Raw genomic sequence first — 27147 nt, 5'->3', positions numbered from 1 at the left:
CAGTTTCCCCAGCTGTACTACTGTTTTGTGAGCATCCAAATTACTCAAGGCCGGCGCCACAGTGACACTTCAAGGTGCTTCATCATTGAGACCATCTGACAAAGCAGCCATTGTCAGGGACTTCTGGGCTCCAGGATGCAGTTTTTTTTTTTTTTTTTTTTTTTTTAGTTTCCTCCCTCCTAAGAGAGGGAAGTGTAAGCTACGTCACACTTTCTGGGGTTGACACAATCTTGAGGCTTTGGCTGTGAAAATCCCAGAGCTTCAGAGATGAAGGTCCTCATGCCCTCAAGGTCCTTCCAACCCGTCGAGGACCCCAGCCACAGCCCTCTCAGTGCAACTCCGTGACCTCTCAGGCCTGCTGTGGGGATGTTTTCCTCAGTGTTGCAGGCGGAGCTCTGACACTGGCAGCCTGGAGGTCGATTCCTAGGGAGGGAGGTGGCAGTGCTGAGGAGCACAGGGATATCCTGCTAAACAGAGCAAATGGGCTGAAGATCAACATTTTATTTGGAGGCATCTTCAAGGCACATGGAGCTTCCATCATGGACCCCCTCCACCCCGGACTGCTGTCCCAACCCAAAGAAAATTTGAGTAGGAGCCAGATAAGAGATCTTGGAAGCCACCCAGCAGGTGTAGTGTAAGAGCGGTGGAGACAGTGGAAAGACAGGGCTGGGGTGGGGACAGCACGCACCCCGGTTCATCCAAACCGTCCTAGAGCCAAAGTGCTGAACTCTTGGTTCCAGCGAAGTATAATCTCCTCGCTTTTAGCCGGGCTCAGCACGTTGTAATTCTCATTCAACATACATCTGACGCGAGACACCTAGGGAAGGATGGCAGATACAGGACTGTGGGGGTGAGGGGGTGGCAGAACCAGGGGGCAGAAAGGAATGTGGATGGGGTTTCAATAAGCCAAGCTCCTTTCAGATGGAGGACTAGCCTCCGAGAGGAAGTACTTTACTCTATCTAGGCTGCCTGGGTGGCCAGACTGAAGCTCAGAGTCCAGTTTTCGGGCCAGCTGAGGTTCTCCCTCTGGGTCCTCAGGGCCCACCCCTCCCTATCTGTCTGAGCCTGCCCTGCTCATGCCTGCACCGAGAGGGCCTGGCTCACTCTTAGGCTAGGAAAAAGAGGAGGCTGTGTGGAGCCTCTGCCTCAGAGATGCTGACAGGGAACTGTTCCCACACCCTGGCTTCTGGAAGAGAAGGGCACGGAACAGACCTTCCCAGGGGCACTACGGAGCTGGTCGGAGGGTGAGGGCTGGGTGGGGTCTCACCTTTCGGTTCTGGTTTTTCATCAGGCATTGTTGGCTTTTGAAGGAACAGTAGTTCGGGTACTGGACATAGTCTGTGTCACAAATCTATACCAGGAGAGCCAAGGAGAGTGGCAGAGCATCAAAATCCTGACAGGACACTGGTCTCTAGATTAAGGCTAGTGATGGCCTGCCCTGGATGGGACAGGGCCATACAGAAGCAAGCCTTACATAGCTGGGATGCACCCCAATGTGCTTCCTCTTGCTTTCTCCTACCTTCAGTCTTGGGTCCCTGGTGAGAACCAGGAGTTGTCTGCCCTATTGGTCAGCTTACTGCAGATGCAGAGGGAGGTGGGTAAGGAGGCAGCACATGAGCGGCCAAGGGCTTGCTTAGCACATATAGGCCCTTGGTACCATCCCTGGCACCACACAGATACACATAGACACACACACAGACACACACACATGCAAATACACATACACAGACACAAACTCACAGATACAAACAAATACATGTACACAGATATAAACACATACACAGATATTGATATTACTAATGTGGGAAAGCACTGGACAAGATGGGGAGAGGGCTTCAGGCAGAGCTAGGGAGGCAGGTTCCACAGGGCTGGGCATTATCTAGGCTTCCACTGTAGCAGTGAGCATAACTGCGGTGTGGCGTGGGCAGTGACCGCCAGGGCCGCAGCCATAACCCTCCATCTCCATCTCTTGCTCCCCAGGTTGGAGCTGTCTCACTGGGCAGCATTCCTACTGCTGTGTTGAATGTCATCTGCTTTACTGGGGGTGGGGGAGGGGAGGGTGTGTAGTGCTCTGTGGAAGAATGGCAGGAGAGGCCACCAAGGATGATGGAGTCTCAGGGCCAGGATCCCCAAGCCCAGGCTTATCCAGAAGAAGTACCTAGAAAGAACTGGGGGTGCCTGCGGAGGCTCTGACCTTTGTGGGGAGATCCCCATCCTGGAAGCTAAGAAACTCAGCCTTGAGCCAGTTGGAGACCCGGTCATCTTCACAGCCTTTCTTGGCGAGCCGGTTACACCAGAAGTCTGAACTGAGTCCTCCATACATATCCAGCCCAGCAAAGCGGCCTTTTTCTGGGAACCTTGCCTATGGAAAGGAGACATGTGAGAGGCACGGGCCACTCCACCCCCAGGCCCCTCCACTTTTTTTTGGATTTTTGAGACAGGGTTTCTTTGTGTAGCCTTGGCTGACCTGGACTCGCTGTGTAGACCAGGCTGGCCTAGAACTCACAGCGATCCACCTGCCTCTGCCTCCCGAGTGCTGGGCGTGCGCCACCATGCCCAGCTGCCCCTCAGCACTTCTGGTCACAGGCGTCCCAGCTGAGGTACCTGGTTGCCGGTGGATATGCTCTGGGCCGAGAGCAAGGGGCTGATGAAGGGTATCTTGTGCGACGCGTCACACCGCTGTCGCAGTATGTTGCCCTCAGTATGGCACTGCTCCAGCTTCAGGGAGCAGAATGCACAGAGGGGACAGGCAGCTGTGTGTCGACGTCCAAGATTGTCACAGACCTGGGACAGGAGTTTGAGTGAGAGGCTGAGTCTGGGTGGGGGAGGGGCTGCTCTTTCTCTTGCATCAGACCTCCAGATACAGCACGCTGGCTGACGGTTTTTTTTTTTTTGCCCTACAGCCTTTTGTGAGGCTTTCTTCCCCATTCTTTCTAAGAAGCCTTCAGGGACCTTCTCTCAGCTCTGTTGTGGCTTTTCAGCTCCTAGGTAATCTTCATCCGTAGACAGCACCCACATCTTTATTATGAGCTATGAGTTCTTCTGCAAGCTCTAAATTCTCCTTGCCGTGTTAGATGCCTAACTTGGGCGAAGGTAATCATCCTAGCTTAAGCAACCCCCAAAGGGATTAATTCTCTCGACTCCATTAACAGCAGTGCTCATATTTGCAGATAGGACAGTGTGGACCAGCAGAGGCAAGGGCGTCATAAAACCGAGACCTGCCTGAGGTACCTGGCAAGGCACTACCTAGAAAAACAATAAGCAGTCAGGGATTTACCCAGTTGGAAGGCAGGATGATCAGAAGTCCAAAATTCTCAAGTTCCAGGCCAGCTTGGGCCACACAAGTCCATTATTATTTATTTTATTTTATTTTTGGTTTTTCAAGACAAAGTTTCTTTGTGTACCCTTGGCTGTCCTGGACTCGCTTTGTAAACCAGGCTGGCCTCGAACTCATAGCGATCCACCTGCCTCTGCCTCCCAAGTGCTTTTTTTTTTTTTTTTTTTTTGAGACAGGATTTCTCTGTCTAGCCTTGCCTGTCCTAGACTCACTTTGTAGACCAGGCTGGTCTTCAACTCACAGCAATCCGCCTGCCTCTGCCTCCCAAGTGCTTTTTTTTTTTTCTTAAGATTTATTTTTTTTTAATTTATTTATTTATTATGTATACAGCATTCTGCCTGCAGGCCAGAAGAGATGATTGTGAGCCACCATGTGGTTGCTGGGAATTGAACTCATGACCTTTGGAAGAGCAGTCAGTGCTCTTAACCTCTGAGCCACCTCTCCAGCCCCTTTTAAGATTTATTTATTTATTTATTATGTATACAGTGTTCTGCCTGCATGTACACCTGCTTGCCAGAAGGGGGGGCACCAGATGTCATTATAGATGGTTGTGAGCCATCATGTGGTTGCTGGCATTTGAACTCAGGACCTCTGTTTTGTTTTATTTTTATTTTTTATTTTTTTATTTTTGTTTTGTTTTGTTTTTCGAGATAGGGTTTCTTTTGTAGTCCTGGCTGGCTGTCCTGGACTTGCTTTGTAGACCAGGCTGGCCTGGAAATCAGAGAGATCCATGTGCCTCTGCCTTCCGAGTGCTAGGATTAAAGGCATGTGCCACCACGCCCGGTTAACTCAAGACCTCTGGAAGAACAAGACAGTGCTCTTAACCTCCGAGCCATCTCTCCAGCCCCAGAAATCCATTCCTAAAAACCAAAATAAACAAATAAACCCCCAGCCAGGGGTGGTGGAGTCTGTCTTTAATCCTGGCACCCCGGAGGCATTGGCGAGTGGATCTGAGTTCCAGGCTAGCCTGATCTTATGTAGTGAGACACTGTGTCAAGACAGAAAACACCAAAGAAGCACAGCTAATCCCGTAAGTACTGACATGTAGTATCAGCACTTACTCAGAAAGTGAGGCTCCCTCCATGTGGCTAAAGATCATTGTGCAAAATTGGCCATGGATCCGGGTCTTTCTATCTCTCAGACCCATTCTCTATCCAGTGCCTAGTTCCAAACCCACCACCAGCCCTTGTAAGCTCTTCCACAGAGTGGAGTTCCCCATCTCCTGGCTGAGTGCCAGTCGTCCGAAGCACAATCAGAAAGATCTGGCCAAATGCACGTTCAGGGGATCCCACGCTCACCCAAAGTGCAGCCTGAAACAGGGCATGGGCTGCTTTTCAGCCCTTGCTTACCCTGCAGCGAGCGGCAGGCAGCGGGGGACAAGAGCATAGCCCCGGCCCCGCAACCTTCGTCAGTGTTCCCTTTCCTGCAGCATTAAATGCCTCGGAAGGCACCAGGGCTTTCCATACTGGTGCCTTATCTTTTTCACTCTGTCTTCTGCTACTACGCTCTCATTAAAAAATGGACTCTGTTCCCTTATGCAAGCATGCCACCCTGAGTCTCTGTGACCTCTGAACTTACATGTTTCTAAAAAACGTCTGTCTGCCACACCCTTTCATATATAATGCTGCCGACTCAGCGTCAAGCTCCTGCATCAGGCTCAAGCCCCTTCACGAACTTCCGGTTCTTCCAGTCACGGAACCTTTGTGTATACTAGTCTCTCTACCAAGAACCTCCAAGTGGGGCCCTTCTTCTGCCTTAAGTCCTTTCAGGTCTCAGTTTAAACTTGAGTTTCGCTAAGAGCATTCATTCTCTGGTCATTGCAATCATGGAGAGAGTTCTCGGAACTCTCTCCTTTCCTCCATCACAGTGGTCATCTCCTCACAAGGCTCAGCTCTGCTGCTTCTAACATCAGGTACCAAATCTGAGTGCCTCGGATTGAGCACACCCTAGCCTTGCTTTTTCTTTTCTTTCTCCTCAACTAGTTTCCAAGAAAGCAAGCATCGAATATACCGTTAGCATCATCTCAAGTGCCTATCAGGCAGTTGGTGCCCAGTCAGTGTTTGTTAAAGAAACAGATGAAGCCGGGCCATGGTGGCACACGCCTTTAATCTCAGCACTCGGGAGGCAGAGGCAGGCAAATTGTTGTGAGTTCCAGGCCAGCCTGGTCTACAAAGTGAGTCCAAGACAGCCAAGGCTAACACAGAGAGACCCTGTCTCAAAAAAACAAAACAAAACAAAACAAAACAAAAAAAAACCAAACCAAACCAAACCAAAAAAACAAAAAAACAAAAAAAAAGAAGAAAGAAAAGAAACGAAACAGATGAATACATGGTAGATTGGTGCCCCATGGTTGTTTGCTAAATTATACTGTTTCAAAAGCAAGGAACTGTGTGGGGTCGTGTGCACCTGTATACCCAACTACCAATATTGAGAGAGGACCACTTGTGCCCAGGAGCTCCACAGCAGCCTGTGCAACAGAGACCGTGGCTCAGACAATGACAACTGAGAAACACTTAAGAGTGTATCTTTCATTGGGAGGTGGTGGAGCACACCTTTAATCTCAGAAGTGGGGGGGAAGATGCAGGTGGATCTCTGCGAGTTCAAGGCCAGCCTGATCTACAGAGTAAGTTGCAGGACAGCCAGGGCTATGCAGAGAAACCCTGTCTCGAACAAACAAACAAACAAACAAACAGTACATCTTTCTGGGAATGGACTTGCTAAGTTGGAAGAAATGCTGAAACTGGAATCTTTACAGATCCCCTGAGATGCTGTGATGCTAGTCTTGATTGTCAACCTGGCTAGCTCCAGAATCAACTAAAAGGCGAGCTGCTGGGCATTCCTGGGAGGGACTTCCTTGGCCAGATTATCTGAAGTGGGAAGACCCACCCTAAATGCAGGATGGCAGCCCAGATAAAAGGGAGATGGAAGAAGGAAGCTTTGCTTTTTGCCTGCTTGCTTTCACTCTTGCTGGCAGGTCCATCTAATCTGGTGCCTGCCTTCCCTGATATTAGAACCTACTTTGGGATTCCCCACATCGACTGAAGACCAGCTGCTCTCTAAGGACCCTCCATGCTTCAGTACCTGACTGAGACTGTTGAGCCATCCAGCCCCGGGGCTTCTCTAGTGTGAGACAGCCATTGCTGGCTTACCCAGGCGGTATCATGTCACCCTATCTAATAAATCCCCTTTACTATGGTCATTCTTGGGTCTGTTCATCTAGAGAATTCTGGTACTGATTATGGTACCAGTCCCCTGGGTGACAGCTGCGACCTCATGGCAGGTGGCATTGTGGAAAGTAGTGTGTTTTCCTTATTTGAACAACTTATGGGCTTTCCTTTCTTGTACATAACGGTTCTGCTAAAATTATTGTGCTCAGACTTGCAGAATGCCTTATCCACCATCATGGTATTCCACACAGCAATTAAGTGGCCAGTTTGCCTATGCTCACAGAATTCACTGGTCTTACCATGTTCCCTGCCATCCTGAAACAGCTGGCTCAATGGAACGGTGGCATAAACTTTTTATCTTTAAAATTGTTTCATGTAGATGGATGTTCTGTGTGCATGCATGTCTGTTCATTACCTGAGTGCCTGGTGCTCTTGGAAGCAAGAAGAGTGTCAGATCCCGCCCTGGAACTAGAGTTACAGATGGTGTGAACCACCACATTGGGGTTTAGAATTAAACCTAGGTCCTTTGGAAGCAACCAGTACTCAACCTTGAGCGATCACTCCAGCCCTGGATTTGGCTTGTGTGTGTATGTGTGCGTGTGTGTGTGTGTGTGTGTGTGTGTGTGTGTGTGTGTGTGTGTGTTTTGATTGCATGTTTATCTGTGTGAGGGTGTCAGGTATTGGAGTTATAGATGGTTTGGAGCTGCCATGTGGGTGCAGGTGCTGGGAATTGAACCCAGGTCCTTTGGGAGAGCACTCAGTGCTCTTAACCACTAAGCCATCTCCTCGGCCCCCTTGGATTTGGCTTTTTAAAGATAGTTACAGGGCCAACCAGATGGGAGTAGCCTAGAGGGCTGGAGCAGTGCTTTCCAGAAGACTGTATATGCTCTGAATCGACCTCCAATACACAGTACTATTCCTCCTATAGCCAGGATTCATGGTCCAGGGACCTGGAGTGGGGAATGGTCGCATATATTTTGATGGTAATTAATAAAAAGCCATCCCACCTGGGCAAGGCAACTGAGATCAGTGTGGCTAAGGTTCCCCAGCTTAGAGAGGGACTGAGAGGATCCTGGGAAGGAGAAGAAAGACAGGGAGACCCGAGGAGGAAAGAGAGAAGAAGGCTACCATAGGTAAGATGGAAGAGAAGCACATGGCCAGCGTGGATGGAGATTTGGCCCAAATGAAGAACATTAGCAAGTATTTGGGATATGGATGGGAGGTAGCTTAATAGAAATTATTAGAAACAGATGACATGGGATTGGGGAAGGTATCCTATACCTGCCCCACTATGGGAAGTAGTTTAGGGGATTAATGTCTGCCCTGCCCCAGGTTAACTCAGGCTATTTTAAAATATGACAGGTGTCTGTGTCTTGTTTGATTGCTGGTGGGTATACTGAAGTAATAATAATTTAGGCCAGATAATAAACAATTGTTAGATTGCATTGGTTATTTTAAAAACAACAGGATGGGACCTCTAGTGACCCACTAGGAACAGTTTTTCCTTCCTGCCTCTTGGACTTCATGTTTTGCTTAGCCTAGAAGTTTGGGCTCCATGAGGGAGAGCACTCCTGTCAGTAGTCACAATAAACATCCCAACTGGATTCCTCCTTCACAATGGAGTTAAGGTTATGGCTGGAGTGTAGGAGCTCCTTTAGGGCAGTGGCTCTCACCCTTCCTAATGCTGCGACCCTTTAACAGAGTTCCTCATGTTGTGGTGACCCCAACCACAAGGGTTAGGGTTAGGGACACCACTAGTTCATAACTGTAGTTTTGTCAGTTACGAATCATAGCGTAAGTATCTGATATGTGACCCCCCCCCCCCCCCGGAGGAGTCAAGACCCACAGGTTGAGAAGTGCTGCTTTAAGGCATCTCTTGGTGTTACTATGCCCTGGGATTAAGAAGGACAATGGGAAAGTACAACCACCCAGTCCAGGCAGGACGAGAAAGGGTCCAGACCCTTCTGGGATAGAGGAATGGATTACCCCTCCAGGGAAAGCCCCGAGGCCTTCCGAGGAGCTGCTTCCTGAGGAGAGGAATTACAGGGTGACTAATACAAGAAGGTAGTTATAAATACCAGCTAAGGCCATGGGACCAGTCACAGAAGTAAGGATTGTAACTGACATGAGAGTTCCTGTCCTATTTTGTTAAGAACGTGTGTGTGTGTGTGTGTGTGTGTGTGTGTGTGTATTCACACAGATATTAAGCAGATATTTGTGTTTTCTTTCCTCTACTTATCATGTAACAGCCACTGAGGTAATCAGTGTTATATATTATCACACGTCAATATGTACTTTGCATAAATATATTATTATATGTAAATTATGGGACTCTAAAAAGCCTCAAGGGATTTTGACACCCATTTTTAAATAACGTGTTTAGTTATATATGGAGTAGTTGTTATCACATGTAGGCAGAATTACAGTCTTGCCATTAAGCATGACATAGAGAGCGGCTGTCGGTTGACAAGCTGTGAGTTTCTGGCGGTTAATCTTGGTTGTCAACGTGACTGGATTTCAAACCAACTATAAACAAGGCACTGGGAACCCCTGTGAGGGATTTTCTTCACCAGATGTTTGAAGGGGAGACTGACCCTAAGCGTGGGCAGCATCTCCCCAGATGAAAAGGGAAGAGGAAGGGGGAAGCCTTGCTTTTCGTCTGCTTGCCTTCGCTCTTGCTGTCTGCATCCCTTACTGGCACTATTACCAGCTTCTTCCGGCTTCCAGTGCAGGCTGAAGCCCAGCAGCAATCCAGGAATCTGCAATCCTTTGGGGCCAGTTGGGACTGCTTGGGGGCATCCAGCCTCCCAGATTTAGCAACCTCTCCAGTGTGAGGCAGCCACTGTTGGACTACGTAGACTGTTACCATGTAAGTAAAGCTAATGAATCCCCCTGTGATATAAATCCACTGTCAGTTCCGTCTTTCAAGAGAGCCCCAATACAAACGGTTTCTGTCATACATTGGTTTTGGGTACTGGGGATTGAATCTAGGGTCTTCTGAGTGCTAGGCAACTGTTCTACCACTGGCTTCATCCTCAACCCTCTGTTTACTTTGTCAAAGTCTTGAGTCTGGATCTAAGCTGAGCTCGTTCTGCTGCCCGTTCCACAGAGTGAACCCGAGACTCCTTTGCTTCAGCCTCCTAAGGAGCTGGGACTACAGTCTGCACCACCTGCTCAACAGGAAGCGGCTCTACGAACCTTCTGGAAAGAAAGAGGGCTGAGTGAGTCTAAGGCACAGCTAGGTACTGAAGGTGCTGAGCGGGCCTCAAGGGGATGGCTCACAGCCTAACAACTCAACTTGAAGAGTTGAAGGACCCATTCCAGACTAGGCCGTGAGCCTTCCTCTGCAGTAGGCTGGAGGTGTCCTTCCAAGGACTCTCCTCAACGGTGTCTCATGCTCTCCTTGCCCAGCCCCCTCACCCATGGCTCACACAGTTCCAGGCCCATGGGATGTCCAGTGGCATGTATCCATTAAATAGCATGGTGGACATACCGAATCCCCGAAGCCAAGGATCTCCTCCTCCATGTAGCTCCAGGCCTTGGCTGTGGGAGTCATGGTGCAGGTATTCTCCATAATGGAGTAGCATAGCACCATCAGGGTCTCCGTGTGGGGCAGCTGCAGGAGGCTGCAAGAAGACAGTACAGGCTAGTGGGGATGGGCTAGAGGGCGCGGCCGAGAGCCACACCTTCCGCTTCCCCTCCGCTCAGAGCCTCTCTTGGCCATACGCATTGAGCACGCCTACAAGAGGCCCTCCATCCTGGGCCTGAGAGGACCTTGGACCAACTGCCTACTTTTTACAAATGAGGAACTGAAGTCCAAAATGGAGAGACAGTGGCCGGAGAGATGGCCCAGTGGTTAAGAGCACTTGCTGCTCTTCCAGAAGACCCAAGTTTGGTCCCCAGGACCCACTCATGCAGCTCAGAACCACTCATTTACTGTAGTCCCAGGGGATACGACGCCCTCTTCTGGCCTACTCAGACACCTGCACACATGTATACACACACACACCTAAGTAAAAATAAAATAAATATTAAAGAACAACAACAACAAAACGGAGCAATAACTTTCTGAAGGCTTTAGTGCTAATCAAGACCAGAGATAAGACCAGAACCCAGGGTGGGACTTAAAACAAGGATGGGCACAGAACAGGAGGGGCCCGCCATTGCTAGCTGTGCCTGAAGCCTCAGCAGGTCTGAGTGGGTCTGGAGACCCAAGCTGGTAAGTGGGTTTTGCATTTCCAAAGAAGGCAGCCGGGATGGCAGGGCCCATGAGGAAGTCACAATTTCCTGTACCTGCCGGTGCTTTGGCTTCTCCAGGAATCATCGTATAGTTCGTTCATTTTGTCCATCTGTTGGGCTGAGCGAATGAGCTCCTGGATATTCTCCATCATCAGCGGAGCAGAGTCCACTTCCCGGACCCGGGGGGTAAAGGAGGAGGGGTTGGAAGACAGGGACTCAGATTGCAACTTGGGCTCAGAGTCTGACTGCAGGCTGGACACGGACTGCAGCCCCTCCTCTGTCCCTTGCCCCTCTTCCTGCTTTGCTTCCTCCTCTTCCTCCTCTTCTTCCTCCTCCTCCTCTTCCTCCTCTTCCTGCTCTTCTTGCTCCTGTTCTTCATCTTGCTTGCTCTCTTGCTCGTGCTTGTGCTGACCCCGTCCCAGCTTCTGGCTGCTCTGTTGCTCCTTGCCTCCCAGGGACAGGGACGACTGCAGCAACTCTTCCACGTTGTTGTTGAGCCTTTCGGGCCAAGACTGGAAGGCCTGGTGTTCGGTGGCTGCAGCAGGTTTAGGAGAGACCAGGAAAGAGAAGAGAAAGAAAGCATCAGACTTCCTTCTTCCGAAGAAACCATGTTTCTATATGCAGGGTGACGGTTCAGGACTGGACCCTCAGGAGCTGGGAGGTGGAGGCAGGAGGACCAGCAAAAGTCCAACCCTCTCAGCTACATACTAAGTTTGAGGCGGGAACTGCATGAGATCGGGGCTGGGGAGACAGCTCAGTTGGTAATGTGCTTGCCAAGTGTGGAGACCTGAGTTCAGCCATTAAAATCAACATAAAATCTGGGTATGGCAGCATGTGCTTCTAATCTCAGTGCTGAGAAGGTAAAGACAGGAGAATGCTGAGGACTTACTGGCTTGCCAGTGAGACTCAGCTTTCTTCCTATTAATTATTGTTATATATATATTTTTTGAGACAAGGTCTCGCTATGTAGTCTGGAATTCACTGAGTTCCCTTGGCTTCCCATGTGCTAGGCCCAAAAGCATGTACAGCATGCTCAGCAACTCTGAGGTTTTCTTTTTAATAATTTCTTTATTTTTATTTTATGTGCATTGGTGCTTTGCCTGCATGTATGTCTGTGGGTGTCAGCTTTTGGAGTTACAGACAGTTATGAACTGCCATGTGGGTACTGGGAATTGAACCCGGGTCCTCAGGAAGAACAGTTAGTCAGTGCTCCCAACCGCTGAGCCATCTCTCCAGCCCAGAGTTTTTCTTTTTTAATGTGTTTATCTTTTTTATGATTTGTTTATCTTTACTTATTGTATGTGCATTAGTGTTTTGCCTCATGTTTGTGTGAGGGCACTGGAGTTCCTGGCGCTGGGATTATAGACAGCTGTGAGCTGCCAAGTGGGTGCTGGGAACTGAACAGGAAGAACATCCAGAGCTCTTAACTGCTGCACCGTCTCTCTAGCCCCAGCTCCAAGCTTCTTGAAAGAGCCAGTCTCAAACTATAAGGTGGTCTAAGCTGGGCATAGGGGTACATGCCTTTAATCCCAGCATTCTGGAGAGAGAAGCAGATCTTTGTGAGTTCTACATAGTGAGGCCAGCTAGCACTTCATGGTTATGTACACACAACCAGTAAACTAATATAGCAGAGTGAAAGGACAACCCCCTTAATGAATGTGTCACCCTTCCACTTGCCTTACAAGTGTGCTTGCTCCCTAACTCCTAGAGCAAATGTTGCCTTTTATCCACCTCACCTGGAGAACACCATGTCCTCTAAGGAACTGGCAAATATTTCCTTCTATTTGAATAAGGGGACCCTAGGAACCAAACCCAGAGCCTCGCGCATGCTAAGTATATGCTCTACCATTGAGCTATACTCCCGTTCCAAATACTCTCTAAGGTGAAGATATTAATTTACAAAAGGCTCAGAGGGCTTTTCTTTTGTTTTCCTTTTTTTTAACATGGTATGAGATTTATTGTAGAAGCATGGGAAGAGAAAGAAGAGGGATGTCCCAGGGGGGAGGGAGAGAGCGAGTGAGAGAGAGAGAAAGAGAGAGAGAGAGGGAGGGGGGAGGAAGGGAGGGAGGGAGGTTTTCTTTTATGTGAATAGGTGTTTTGCCTGAATCTATGTCAGTGCACCATTCATGCACTGCCTGTGGAGGCCAGAAGAGGGCGCCGGATCTTCCAGGACTGGAGTTAAGGACTGTTGTGAAGGGTCATGTGAGGGCTCTCACCTATGGCCCGGGATGCCGAGGAGGTCATGGTCGTGGGAGGAACTGCTGCTGAGGACTCAACCTCCTTGAAAGTGTTGGGGGATAGGATGGCGACTGGCTGGGAGCACCGGACCCTCTGCAAGAAAAGAAGGGAAAAGGGAATGCCCTTTCCAAAGAGCAGCCACTCCTGCCCTAGCAGATGCCTCAGTTCCCTTCCAGGCAAGTCATAGCTCTCCAAACTCCTGGGCAGGGATGAAGAAGGAATGTAGTTCCTCTTGGGAGCTTCTAATTCTAAGTAAGGGCATTTGTGTGTTAGGCTACGGGCCTGCCTTCACTCTCTTCTGGCTGACTTGAAGGATAAAAAGCACAGAGCCTTTGAAAACAATGGAAGGGCACAGTGGCTTGGTCTTTCCACCCCTCTTGTACTCCGTATTCCTTTACCCACAGTAACAAGGGTTGTTCAGACAGTATGAGTGCCTGAGGTTAAGACTGTGCTTACCTTGGCAAACTGACAGGGAGCATCAACTAGGCATGGCCTTCTGGAGCCCTTCCTCAACTTCCCACTCCCACCACTTTACCTTGGCCCTGGACCACCAGACCCAACCTCTCTCACCTTGGCATAGTAGACGTGGTTGGAACAACGGTACTGTGCAAACTGGCAGAAGGACTCAAACCAGGAAGCATATGGGAGGTCAGAGCAGACAGCACCTGGGGAAGGACAGGCCCCACGGAGAGGGTGGTTACAGGAAAGCCAGGGCTCAGTCAAGGTCTCCAAGAGAATAGATTGTGGGGTGAGCTGCCAGCTCTACTTCCCCCTGACTCCCATATGAGCGCCAAGCTTTTGTCCTGAGCCTACGTGACCTCTGGCTCTCACCATCTGGTACCAATCCGTGGTTTTCATATTGGTCCAACTGGACAAGCGTGGGGTTCCGGCAGCCGTGGGTTGCCCGAAGGCGGCAGGTGGTCTCTGCCTTCCAGGTTGGGGTCAGCAGGGCAAAGAAGCGTTCATATTCAGAGGGTGAGAGAGGGCTGCCTGGAGTGGAGGCCGAAGTTAAATCCTCAGCTGGAAGAGGTGTTACAGGCGGGAGCCACACTGCAGGCAGGGGGATAGGATAAGACCTTAACCCGAACGCACTCAGTGCCCAGTGGTCACACCCAGACTAGGAGAAGACCCCCGCCTCCATGAACTAAGAACTGAGCGGGAGGCTTCTAGGGACAAGAGATAAAAGTCCAACCTCTCCCACGCCGGGAACTGGTCCAACTCGACCACCTGAGACAGCTGTCTCAGAACCCATAAAAAGAGCTCTCAGGAGGCGGGGACCCTCAAGCCCTTTGGGAGCATAAGGAAGTTCCAGGTAAGATCCACCCACATTTTCAGACCAGGGCAGCCTCCAAAAGGCCAAGTCTAGCCTCTCACCTTCCAGAAGCAGCAGAAGGAAGCTAGCAGCTAGTTTCATCATGGCCCGGGTAGATCCACCCGCGTTTTCACACCAAAGCGACCTCCAACGGGCTAAGCCTCTGAGAGCGTGGCTCTCGGGGCTGCTACCAAGGAGGCAGGAGGCGTGGCTGCTACGTCACACAGGTGAGGGCGGGGCCAGGCCAGGCCACGAGGTGAACTCAAGTGTGATGCGCCGGTTGCCTTGGACCGAAGTCAGAAGCCACAGGCTACAGCAGACCCTCCAATCCTTCTTCAACAGAGTAGGCCCTCTGTCGCTCGGTAATACTTCCTTTGGATTTATTTTTGCGCCGCCGGGAAATGAGCCTAGAGCCTCGCTTCTCCTACTGCAGAGCTATAACCCAAGCTCTGTCTATGTACTACTTCCTGCCACTTAACCCCAGACCCAGGAGGTGTGTACTATCACCCCATAAAGAACATGGGCTTAGTAAAGCAACTACCCGTCTGCGTGGAGACCTAGCTGTTGAGTATAAGCAGCACTATGGGCAGCAGAGCAAAAATGTCTGAAATAAAGGCAGGGATGAGGAGGAGCCAGGGTGGACACAGCTAATTAAAAGGAGGGCGGGTCGGCCAGGGTTGGCACACATGTAAAGACGGCTCAGTGGTCCAAGAGATACTGTTTCTAAGAGGGAGGTGACCAACACAGTTCGCTGGGGGATGGGAAGAAAATATCTGTCTTATATCTCGTTTGCTTTTTGTTTTGTTTTTGTTTTTGTGTTTCAAGACAGGGTTTTTCGATGTGCAGCCCTGGCTGTCCTGGAATTCTCTTTGTAGGCCAGGCTAGCTTCAAACTCAAGGAGATCAGCTTGCCTCTGCCTCCCAAGTACTGGGATTGAAGGCTCTATTTTGCTTTTAGAAGAAGAAATCAAGCTAATACTATTCACAGCACACACATGTAAAGCAAAGACATGATTTATTGGAATTAGGTGAAAGAGGTTTCGAGGACAGCAGCCGCACCATTACAAAGTTCTGAGTCCCCGATGCAGGGCGCCCCTCCAGGAGGACAAGTACCATTCTGGGTCTCGTGCCTTGTCCTACCTCTGGCAAGCCATCCTGCTGCCTCTCATCCAATTCAGAGGATGCAAAAAGGATGCTTAGCACATAAAAGGAAACAGTCTCTACAATAAACACAGCAGGCTAGCATGGATAGCTTTTATTCACCTACCCCAACTCCTTTTACATGGGAGTTCCCTGTGTTCCACCTAGCCCCTCTCCCATTCAAAGTCAGGATAAACCCCCAGGCCGCGGAGGAAGGGGTAACTACTCAACTAGGCTAGAGCCCAAATGATCTAGACCCCTCACCACAGGAAAAGGAGAGAATGGAGAGGACAGTTTCTCCTACCTAGCTCCCGGCGGGGGAGGGGGGCTGGGGGACTGGGAGAGCGCCCTACTCCACTGCCCCAGTCCTTAAATACAAAGCAAAGGGAATGACAAGGGCCCTCCCTCTGAAATACAGCACCAGCCTCACCACAGAGGCGAAAGGTCAGTGAGCGGGACTACTTCCTCTGAAGGACAGGGCGGAAGGAGAGCACATACCATCAGTGGCTGTGGCACCCTCCCTACTGGGGTTTGGCTGCAGCCTCAGCACCAGGAGTGGGGGAAAGGAGAAGGGATGACGGTACTGCACTGTCGGTATCTCCCTGGACCCCCAGTCCCCAGCGGGGGCATTCCTCTCTGTCCACTAGCCCAGGTCAGGGGGATTCAGAAGAAATCTGTGTCGGAATCCAAGGAAACCTATTTCTTCTTCCGTTCTTGGGAGCAGCGTGGGCAAAACCTAAAAACCGGCATAGAAGAAGCAGGGCAAGCGAAAAGTAAGTGAAGCCTGTGTGCTCTCCTCCATCCTCAGCTTTGGGACAGTCCCTGCAGCTCTTGGCACAGCTCTGTCACTTACCATTTCCCTCGAGGCTTGGTTGTCAGCCCCACACAGGCAAAGTGGAACCACTCGATGGAACACTGGAAAAGGAAGATGGAACACAACAGGCAGGGATCTGAGTAGGGTGGAGAGAAAGAGGACCACCTGTAGTTTCCTGAGAGGAGTCCCTCTAGTCCAGCCTTGGAAACTTCCCGAAGTCCCAAGACAAGCCAGTCCAGCTAGCATCCCCTTCTGCAGTCCCTCCTCCTCCTCGTAGGCCCCTCAGAGCTCCTCCCCCAATCCTGAGGCAAACAGTTCTCACATCTGGGTTGTCACAGCCGATCATCTCTCCATAGGAGACCTGGTGACAAAGGCAATATGTGGGTTCGTTGGGATCCACAGGCATATCCAACACATCAGAGGGGTGGACACTGCCAAAGGTCACTGAGGGCATCCCATAATCAGGGCTTCTGCATGCCAAGAGGAAGACAAATGTCATCGCAGGAAGGGAAGCTACAACCTGAGCTCTGAGGTGGCAGAAGATCACGGTGAGGAAAATGATCTGTGGCAGCGTCTCCTTCCAGCAGACACCAAAGTGACAGAGAGAGTTGCTGGCACAGAAGACAGGGGAAGTGGCAAGAGGCAGTGCTGGCTGGGAGGTGGGTGCCCTGATAGACTCACGTGCGCACAAGTTTTAACTTCTTCTGGGCAGCCTTGGGGGCCTCTTCGTCTGAGTTCTTCCCTTTGGAACGGGCTCGGGCAGCTTTTTTCTCCTTTTGGGTCCGGCCTTCTAGGAAGAAAGGGTAAGCCGGAAGGCAGAGACAAAGAGATAGGTTAAGTCCTCCTTGCTCCTGTTCCAGGCAGTGTTGCGCCCTCAGAGCTGGAGTTGGCCTCTTTCTTCTCCCTTGGAATCCTTGCCCGCATCGCACAGCCCCACCCCCCTCCTCACTCTTTTTGCCTTTGCTGGAAGAGCTGTCATAATCACTTGACTCGATCTGCTTCTCCTTCAGATCAGCCTCAAAACGGGCCAGGTCTGTGTCCAGCCGCCGAATGTGTTTGTCCACCTGTGGGGGACAGGAGGAAGGGAGAGGTACAAGGCTGGCTCTGACGAGAGCAAGCAGCAGAGGTGGACTGGTGGATCTCCCAGACCCCAAACAGATCCCACCACAGCAGCAGCAGGAGGGCTCTAGGACCCGGAGGGTTAGCTGGGAGCCGGGTGGGAAGGCTCGGACAGGGCCATACCATCTCATAGGTCTGCATGGCAAGCTGCACCTTGTCGTCACCAAACTCCTTGCACTTGCCATAGGCCTCCTGGATCTGTCTGAGAAGGGCCAGTTTCTCCTCGGAGCTCAGGCTGCGGGCGCTACTCATGTATTCAGTGGCCAACTTGTCAATTTCAGCCTTCAGGTCTACAACAGAGACAGAGGCCTGGGTCACAATGGCCCCTGGTGGCCAGGTGAAACACACTTCTTCTTCTTGTTCCATAGGCCATCAAAACCTTCCAACTGAAATGTACTGAACCTTCACAGGTATTGGGCTTTGTATTCAAGAAATGCAACATATTGAAATTATTTGGCCCTTTTTTTGGGTTTGCTTTGAAACAGTGTCAGGACGTAGCTCAGGCTGGCCTTGAACTTGGAATATCATCCTGCCTTGGATTCCCTAGTACTGGGATTATAAGCCTGGGCCACGGTGCCTGCTGAGACTGTCTTAAAGTGTCTTCAAGGTGCAGAAAACATGGCTGCCAGAGCTGGAAATGAAACTTACCACAAGGACATTGTGGGATTCTCTGTAGGACACATTACCATGAAGTACATTTCTTTTCGTTTGCTTTTCAAGACAGGGTTTCTCTGTATAGCCTTGCCTGTCCTGAACTCGCTTTATAGACCAGGCTGGCCTCAAACTCACAAAGATCCACCTGCCTCTGCCTCCTGAGTGCTGGGATTAAAGGCGTGTGCCACCATTGCCTGGCATGAAGTACATTTCTGATGACTCTTAAGATGCTTCTTTGCAGGGCTTGCTTGCTGCTTGCCTCATGAGTCTGGTCCCAAAGGCCACCTTGTTTCTTGGCCTAACAGCACTTCCAAAGAGCCCTGCCCTGAGTGCTGCAAACCAGGCTGTGTCACTCACTGGTGCTCTGGCCTCCAGGTTTCTCTCTCTTATTTTGAGATAGGGTCCTGCCCAGGCTGGCCTTGAATTTAATACTTCTGCCTAAGCCACCAGAAAGCTGGATCTGAATTATTATTAGAGACAGTTTCTCTGTGTAGCCTTGGCTGTCCTGTACTCTCTCTGTAGACCAGGCTGGCCTCCAACTTGCAGCAATCCACCTGCCTCTGCCTTCCAAGCACTGGGATTAAAGACGTGTGCCACCACTGCCCAACCTGAAATTTTAACATTAGGTCCTAATTCCTTCAAGGAATGCTGCTTCTGCATCCGTACTGTCCACCCTACTTTCTTCTGTTTTTTTTGAATACCAACTCTTGACTCTGTAGCTCAAGATGTCTTAGAACTTACTATGTAGGTCAGGCTGACCTCAAACAGAAGCAAATCCTCCTGCCTCGGCCTTCTGAATGTTGGGATTACAGGTGTGAGCCACCAGATCCAGCTTGCTCATCTTACTTTGCTCATTGGTTGTAACTTGCTTACAATTGTCATTTTCCCTTCTGTTTGCTCATGTTAGATACTGCTCAAATACATCACCACTAGAGAGCGGGTGATGACGTCCCACAACACAGGCTTGAAGGGGTCTACCCCCTAGCATTAGGTAGGGCTTCTACAAATGTCAATGGAAGGAGGGGAGATTGTAACACAGGTGATGGGAGCATTGGGAACATGCTATGCCATTTCCTATGGTATCCCAGGCCTTTAGAAGTGGGGAGGTATTCAATCCCACAATCTCCAGCTGGTCTCTGCACATAGAATCAAGAAATCCAGCTGATTCTAACCATCCGGCAGGCAGTTGTCAGAGGCAGATGTCCAGGGTGTTAGGTGATAATCATGTTCATGAAGACACGTAGCCAAAGCAACTTAAGACATGGCTTCACGTATCCCAGCCTGTTATGTCTTTGAACATGGCTACATAGAATGGCATGAAAGACTGACAGGTCTTCAGTGGGTATGGGAAACACCTTCAACATGAACCTTAAATCTGGAGCAGACCAACCCGAGCAGTCAATGCAGCCTTCCTCAGGCTTCAAGTGGAGAACTCTGGGTGGACAACTCAGCTGCGCGTCCAGGACTGAGATGGCACATGATGCAACTGTGAGTTCAGGAATACAATATGGCGCTCCTGATGTTTTTGTTTTCTTTCTTTTGCTTTTATTATTGGTTAGCTTTTCTGTTTGCTTGAGAAAAAGTCTCACACAGCCCAAGCAGACTGCAAACTAGGATATGCACCCGAGAATGAGCTTAGGGTTTTTTATTTGTTTGTTTTTCAAACGTTGCAGTTTTATTATGTAGCCCTTGCTGGTCTGGAACTCAAACTTACAAAGACCTACCTACCTTTGTGACCAGGCCCAGCCCTCCTTTCTTCTTTTTTTTTTAAAGATTTATTTATTTTATTTATTGCATATGAGTGCTTTATCTGCAGAAGAGGGTATCAGATTACATTATAGATGGTTGTGAGCCACCATGTGGTTGCTGGGAATTGAATTCAGGACCTCTGGAAGAGCAGGTGGTGCTCTTAACCTCTGAGCTATCTCTCCAGCCCCCCTCCTTTCTTCTTGAGAGTTAATCAGCAAAATTACTGGCAACTACAAGAACTAGTCTAAAGCCCCGTGTATTCTGTGATAACATAAACAATGCAGTGAGGTATAATTTGAGGTTTTCACACAAAGGCAACAAACAGAAACAGTAGAAATGTCTATGAGTTCTTGACTAAGGTACAAAAACCGTACCATGACTGAATCTTTGCTTATCTATTTTGTGCATACTTTGCATGTGGGTGGATGAATGTGTAAAACAGTTCAAAGGTGGCGGTCAGAGGACCAACTTCCAGGAAGTTCTCTTCGTCTACTCCTGGGAATCAAACTCAGGTCGTCAGGCTTGGCAGCAAACACCTTTACCCACCGAGCGGCTCAGCACCTCTGGATTCTTAAGGCATCCTCTCAAGGTTCCATTCCATGTGGAAAAGTCGAGACAGAGTTTATCTCAGTAGCCTTGGCTGTCCTGGACTCACTTTGTAGACCAAGCTGTCCTCGAAATTACAGAGATCCACCTGCCTCTGCCTCCCGAGTGCTGGGATTAAAGGTGTGCGCCACCACCTGGCCCACTATTATCTTTTAAAAAGTCTGTGAAAGTCAGGCTGGAGAGACGGCCCAGTGGTTAAGAGCACTTCCTGTTCTTGCAGAGGACCTGGTCTTGGATCCTAGCACCCACACAGTGGCTCCTAACCATCTTTAACTCCAGTTCCAGGAGAGCTGATACTGTCCTCTGATCTCTCTGTGCACCAGGCACACACATGATACACAGATATACATATAGGTAAAACATGCATACACATGCAAACACCCCAACATCAGCTGGTCCTCCAGATTAAAACAGATGGTGTGGTAACAGAAAGTACAAAAACAAATGGCCAACAAGAGCCTGTTATTCTGTACGTACCCTCTGTCCTTTGGTCTAGGTCCCTCATCAACTGAAAGTTTCTCTGTAATTCAAACGGGAGGTTTTCAATACCTGGGAAGAGAAGGGATTAGTTACTGGGCTATACAGAAGTCTCGGCACGTGCTTTACCATCAGCTGGCTACTGCCTGTATTTTAACTAACTTATTTTTATTTATTATTTATTATTTATTATTTTTGTGATGCTGGGGATGGAATCCATGGCTTTGAGTATGCTAGGCAAATATGCTCCCTCTGCCTTGTATCCCTAACCCTACAGGTGCTTTTTTAAAAAAAGTTTAAGCAGAGGTAAGCTGGCCACAGCAGGCATTCAAACACCATCCCTTTGTATCTTTCCCTAAACTGGCACTAGGAACAAACTCTTGTGAACTATTTTCTTCTAGGACCTCAAGCAGCTGGGAAATGACGTGAGAACCATTAAGTTTTAGAGAGGCTTCAGATGGTCCTGGCAAAGTAATAATAAACATTTTGTGAAATTAAAAAAATAAAAATAAAAAAGTTCAAGCTGGAAACAACAGGAGGAGGCAGGGGAACTAGGAACTCAAGGCAGCCTCAGCCACATAGGTAATTTGAAGCCAGCTGGGTTTCATAAGATATTGTTTTAAAAGGTAAAACAAGGGCTGGAGACATGGCTCAGAGGTTAAGAGCACTGACTGTTGAAGTCTTTAGTTCAATTCCAGCAACCACATGGTGGCTCACAACCATCTATAATGAGATCTGGTGCCCTCTTCTGGCATACAGGTGTACATGCAGGCAGAATACTATATACATAATAAATTTTTTTCTAAAGGCAAACAAAACAAAAACCAGATAAATAGACAAAAATAAAGTGCAGGGGCTGGAGAAATGCTCAATAGGAGCACTGGCTGCTCTTCCAGAGGACTAGAGTTTGGTTCTCAGTGCCCATGTTAAGTGGCTAACAAGTGGCTTTAACTCCAGCTCTTGTGGAAATACACTGCTTCTGAGTTGCAAGGGGACCTGCACCCACGCAAACACACACACAGACACCACCCCATAGACGTACAATTAGAAATTATTTTAAAAATCCTTTTTGTTTGTTTTTGTTTTTCGAGACAGGGTTTCTCTGTATAGCCTTGGCTGTCCTGGACTCACTTTGTAGACCAGGCTGGCCTCGAACTCACAGCAATCTGCCTGCCTCTGCCCCCCACCTCCAACTGCTGGGATTAAAGGTGTGCACCACCACACCTGGCTAAAAATCTTTTTCTAAGAAAGTGCAATTCAACCTTCAACAGTAGTAGTTCAGTTTTCCCTCATTTGACACTGGAGGTTTTCGTTTCTTTTGTTTTTGTTTTTTTCTTTTTCAGGGTCTCTGTAGCCCAGGCTGGCCTCAAACTTGCTTTGTAGCCAAGGATGACCAATGAATTTCTGATCCTTCTCAATCTACCTGCCAAGTGTTGAGACCTAATAATCCTGTGTCAATATGTCAGGTGTATGCAGTGTTGGGGATCAAACCAAGGGTCTTCTGAATGCTAGCTAGGCATCATCCTCTGAACTACAGCCCTGGCTCTGAAAGGATGGATTTATCTGTGACAGGACTCATCCACCCTTTCTCAAAAGAGAAGACTCACCTCTCTTTTTCTTTTCGTTTTTTGGAGACAGGGTTTTTCTGTGTAGCCTCAGCTACCTGGACTACCTTTGTAGACTAGGCTGGCCTCAAACTCAGTGATCTGTCTGCCTCTGCCTCCCTGAGTGCTGGGATTACAGGTGTGCGCCGCCTTGCCCGGCAAAGACTCAACTAACCTCTCTGTGCAACCACTCCATTCCTCTTCTGCTTTGGTGACCTTATTCTAGAAACTAGCTTTCCCTTTATTTTCAGCTTCTGCCCCCACTTCCGTCCTGGTTCCTTTAGTGATCCTCATGCACACCGTAGCTTTCCAGTCACCTACTGCTCTTCCTTCCTTGTCAGCTCACACAGCCAGGCCATCTTCCAGCTTCCTCAGCTCTGATCACACTTGCCAGGACTTCTGTCTTCCTCGGATCACTCACACTTTCCCTGCTCTCCTACTCGATTTCTGCTCATTCTTCAAAGGTCAGCTCAGAACCCGACTTTCCCAGACTCTGACAACTGTTTTATATAGACAGGCTGGCAAGGTGAACTAGCTAATATTTTCAGTATTTACCCAACCCCAACTAAACAATTAATATAGTTACCCCATGTCTGTCTTCCTAACCTTTCCCAGGATAGGTACATGTCTATCATTTTAAATTTCCCCCATGTTTAGAATTGCCTTGTATACAGAAAGTATCCAGTAAATACTTGAATAAACACATTATTAGTTAAGCTTCCACATAGAGTCTCTTTCCACACCTTAACCTCATTTTTATCCTTTTGCTGGTGAAGACTTAACCTCAGGCCCAGGGTCTTGCCCCTGCTAGGCAACTGCTCTACTGTCACCTCCTCAAAAAAAATTTTTTTTTGAGACAGGGTTTCTCTGTGTAGCCTTGACTGTCCTGGACTAGTTTTTGTAGACCGGGCTGGCCTCGAACTCACAGCGATCTGCCTGCCTCTGCCTCCCAAGTGCTGGGATTAAACTCAACTCAACTCAAACTTTAAAAAAAGTTTCTACTAAACCAGGCACTGTGCCACATGCTTATAATCACAGCACTGGAGAGACAGAAAAAGATTTCGGAGTTCAAGGTCATCCTCAGCTATGTATCAAGTTTGAGGTCAACTCGGGCTACATTAGTCACAAAACAAAAAAGGTGCTTCTGCTATTTGAACTTCTCAAGTCTGCCAACACCACGTCACTAGAGTTACCAACAGATTACCAAAGCAAATGACTCATCTTCCGCCCTACTCTAAAGAAAAGTCTGGAGCTGGGCTGTGGTGGCGCACGCCTTTAATCCCAGCACTCGGGAGGCAGAGGCAGGCGGATCACTGTGAGTTCGGGGCCAGCCTGGTCTACAAAGTGAGTCCAGGATGGCCAAGGCTATACAGAGAAACCCTGTCTCGAAAAACCAAAACAAAACAAAAAACAAACAAAAAAAACCCAAAAACAAACAAGCAAACAAAAAAGTCTGCAGCAGTTGGTACTATTGTCTCTTTCAAGCAGCTTCTTCCTAGTATTGTGAACACTAAATCATAGACCTTTTGGTAACTTCAACACTGAAGCCTTGTCCTTTACATGTTTTTTTCTTGAGATCATTGTCTTTTTTACTTTCCCACTCACTTTTCCCTGAATAATCTGTTACAGATTTTATGCCTAGTCTCTTTATTTGTTTGTTTTTCCAGACAGGAATTTTCTGTGTAGCCTTGGCTGTCCTGGACTAACTCTGTAGATCAGACTGGCCTCGAACTCAAAAGACCTAACTGCAACTACCTCTGCCTCCCTGAGTGCTGGGATTAAAGGCGAGCCACCACTGCCCAGCCTTATGCCTATTTCTAAGGCAAAGATGAAATATATTGCTACTACACCTGAGTCTCCAAGCTAGTAATGGTATAGTTTATTTTCCAAGCAAAAGAATTCACCTTAGATTTCCCTTCTTGCTCAATATATATATATATTTTTTTTTGAGACAGGGTTTCTCTGTGTAGCCTTGGCTGTCCTGAACTCACTTTGTACATGAGGCTGGCCTTGAACTCACAATGATCCACCTGCCACTACCTCCCCACTGCTGGAATTACAGGCATGTGCCACCGCACCCGGCTTCTTGACATGTATAAGATCTAAAATTTTCTGTCCTTCTCTAAGACCAGGTCTGCATTTCTGACTTGGATTGATACCATTATTTGATTACTTTCCTCTATTAAAACCAACACTCTAGTTTAAGTTTATTCTGGCATATAAAACTGTCTAATCTACCTCCAGCGTATTTCTCACTTGCCAGTCTCTCGACACATAAACACTTCATTTTATGAGGACTGGATTTGGTTCATGAAGTAAAGCGTTCCAGTTTATCGCTCCATTCCATCTACCCAGCTTCATGAGAAACCACTTTTGAGACATAAGTGCTAAAACGAAAATAGATGAACTATTTGCAGCTGCTCCAAATGGCAGTGAGGGGTAAGTACCTGCACAACAGAGGAGAGAAAAATCTACAGAGTCAGCAAATACCTTTCCTGCCTCCTCTATCCCTTCAAAACACAGCCCTGATCCCACGGGGCAGCCCTTCCCTCCTCTACAAGAGCGAGGTCTCTATTTCCACTGCCCCGCCCCCTCCTACTTCATCCTTGAATAAATCCTCCCACGGAATCCTTTCCCAACTGTGAGCTTTAGGCCACCAAGACCTCGCGGCCATAGATTCTGTTAACCGGGACCCTGCACACCACTCTATGACCCATGATCCCCTTCTCCAGTCGGCTCTTACTGTCCAGATAATGTTCCAAATACATCCCAGCAGCCATCTTGAAGCAAAACAAAGCAACTTCCGCTCCGCCCCGGAAGTGACTCAAACAAGACAGACGCTGGAACCATTCTTGGATTAGAGCCTTTCCGTACCTGAAAGAAACTTCCGCCCTTACTAATTTATCACCCTCAGACACATCCGCCCGACTTTGAACGTTTTTGAAGGGTTAGTCACGGTCGCCCACAGCGAAGCTGCTTCAGCTTGCTTCCGCCCTTAATTACTCTCCAGTTTGTTACTGAGACGACTCTGACGTCCCGCGAAGTCGCCATTTTGCATTCTCTAGCAAACTTTTTTCCCTCCAAAACAGAAACGTTTGGTAAATGGGGGAAAATTGTTCTGTCTAGAATTATATTCTGTAAATACCCGCTTTCAACAAGTAAGGAACCCAGCTGTTTTGCATATTATGAGTTTGGTCACCATCCAGCTGAAGCTGAATAGTATCCGAGGCCGATGCTTTTTTTAATAAGTTGTCAGGCTTTGCAAAACTTAACCCTTTGCATCTCTGTTCACGCAGTCTTGTAAATCACAGGGTTTCTTTTTTGTTTTTTGCTCTTTTGAGACAGGGTTTCTCTGTGTAGCCTTGGCTGTCCTAGACTCACTTTGTAGACCAGGCTGGCCTCGAACTCACAGCAATCCGCCTGCCTCTGCCTCCCGAGTGCTGGGATTAAAGGCGTGCGCCACCATGCCCGGCTCCACAGGGTTTCTTTTATGTAGCCCTGGCTGTCCTCGAACTCAAAGAGACCCAACTGCCTCTGCCTCGCAAGTGTGGGAGATGAAAGGAGTGCACCACGGGAGACCCCATGTTTTTTTGGTGGTGGTGGTTTTTGAACTCAAGTATGATGCTAACATAATCAGAACTGGGTCATCAAAGTTTATGATAGACATCAGCCTTCACCCTAGTCAAAAGTATATCACCCATTGTACAAAAGCAAGAGCCTGGCAGGTTACTATCTTAGGGAAACAGAACTCGAAGCACATTATGCGCACATTATGTGGCAGATGCTTGCAAATAGCTGTCAGCTCCAATTCATACACCTTTCATAGTAATTACAACACACAAGGCTTTTAAGATAAAACTTTAGCCCCCTTAGACCAGATACGTAAATAAGAGCCCAAGTTTACGACTGAGCAGATGCTAAAGTACAGCAGTAGAATGTGGACTCCATTCTATAAAACAAGAGCATGCTTTCGGCTACCGTAGTAGTCTCTGCCCACTCTTTTTACACACAGAATGGTAGTAGGCAACGTCATCACCCGGTAGGAGTGCGTAATGGTCAACCACAAAATGCTGACTCCCACACTTGTGACGAAGACAGTTGTCAGAGACTGTGTAGTCACTGACAGGAGGGAGCTAGCCAACAATGGCATACTGAGCTTCTGTCCTGATGCCTAGTCTCAAATGGGACGTATTTATCCACCTCACTAGGTAAGGACTGTCTATCAGTTCTCAGATGTGAGAACTTTGTCAGTTTTTCTAGCACTGTATGAAAGACTTAATCTTCATGAAGCAGTCTTGGGAATTGAATGGAATCCTTTCACAGGAGACTGAGAAGTCTTAGGGTTCTTCATCATGCTCTGTCCAGTCCAACTGTGTTCCACTGTTACATGCACATATCCATTCTATCATGGGAAGCTCCCTGCATGTTCTTCAGGACTAAACCTAGTAGCTGGGTATGGGTTCCACCACTGGAGACCTGTGGCCTTAGGCAATGCAGTCTAATCAAACTCGTATGTACACAATGCCCTCTAGATTCTGGACAAAAATAAAGGTGGCACGGGTAGTGCCGGCCCTTTCAAGCAGCCATCTGACCACTTCTGCCCCTTCTGAGTGCTAGGAGTAAAGGTGTGCATCACCATTGCTCAGCTCCATTTCGTTTTTCTTTTTTAATGGTGTGTGGAGAGCAAAAGGT

The 27147-nt window shown here is 48.6% G+C and overlaps 2 protein-coding genes across 5 annotated transcripts; both read right to left on the bottom strand.

The window, feature by feature from the left end:
• Positions 1-667: 667 nt before the first annotated feature.
• Positions 668-14649, bottom strand: Acrbp (acrosin binding protein). The gene is made up of 10 exons (XM_051155377.1): positions 14356-14649; positions 13813-14031; positions 13552-13646; positions 12960-13074; positions 10798-11278; positions 9998-10130; positions 2605-2784; positions 2195-2362; positions 1268-1351; positions 668-817 (listed from the first exon to the last, which is right to left on the bottom strand). The coding sequence occupies exons 1-10, from the start codon at positions 14396-14398 to the stop codon at positions 695-697; spliced, it is 1641 nt and encodes a 546-aa protein (XP_051011334.1). The 5' UTR covers positions 14399-14649; the 3' UTR covers positions 668-694.
• Positions 14650-15776: 1127 nt separating this feature from the next.
• On the bottom strand, positions 15777-25338 carry Ing4 (inhibitor of growth family member 4). Of its 4 annotated transcripts, none has more exons than XM_051155373.1 (8): positions 25199-25338; positions 20852-20923; positions 17489-17655; positions 17196-17310; positions 16928-17036; positions 16569-16716; positions 16286-16347; positions 15777-16168 (listed from the first exon to the last, which is right to left on the bottom strand). In XM_051155373.1, exons 1-8 carry the CDS (start codon positions 25233-25235, stop codon positions 16129-16131), a joined length of 750 nt encoding a protein of 249 aa, XP_051011330.1. In that variant the 5' UTR covers positions 25236-25338; the 3' UTR covers positions 15777-16128. The 4 variants fall into 4 exon arrangements, with proteins under 4 accessions (XP_051011330.1, XP_051011331.1, XP_051011332.1 ...); XM_051155374.1 differs by having other exon boundaries at positions 16928-17033; XM_051155375.1 differs by having other exon boundaries at positions 17205-17310.
• Between the last annotated feature and the right edge of the window lie 1809 nt (positions 25339-27147).

Source organism: Acomys russatus, chromosome 13 (assembly GCF_903995435.1).
Source record: "Acomys russatus chromosome 13, mAcoRus1.1, whole genome shotgun sequence".
Classification (NCBI taxonomy): domain Eukaryota; kingdom Metazoa; phylum Chordata; class Mammalia; order Rodentia; family Muridae; genus Acomys; species Acomys russatus.
This window is presented reverse-complemented; position numbering and strand designations above follow the sequence as displayed.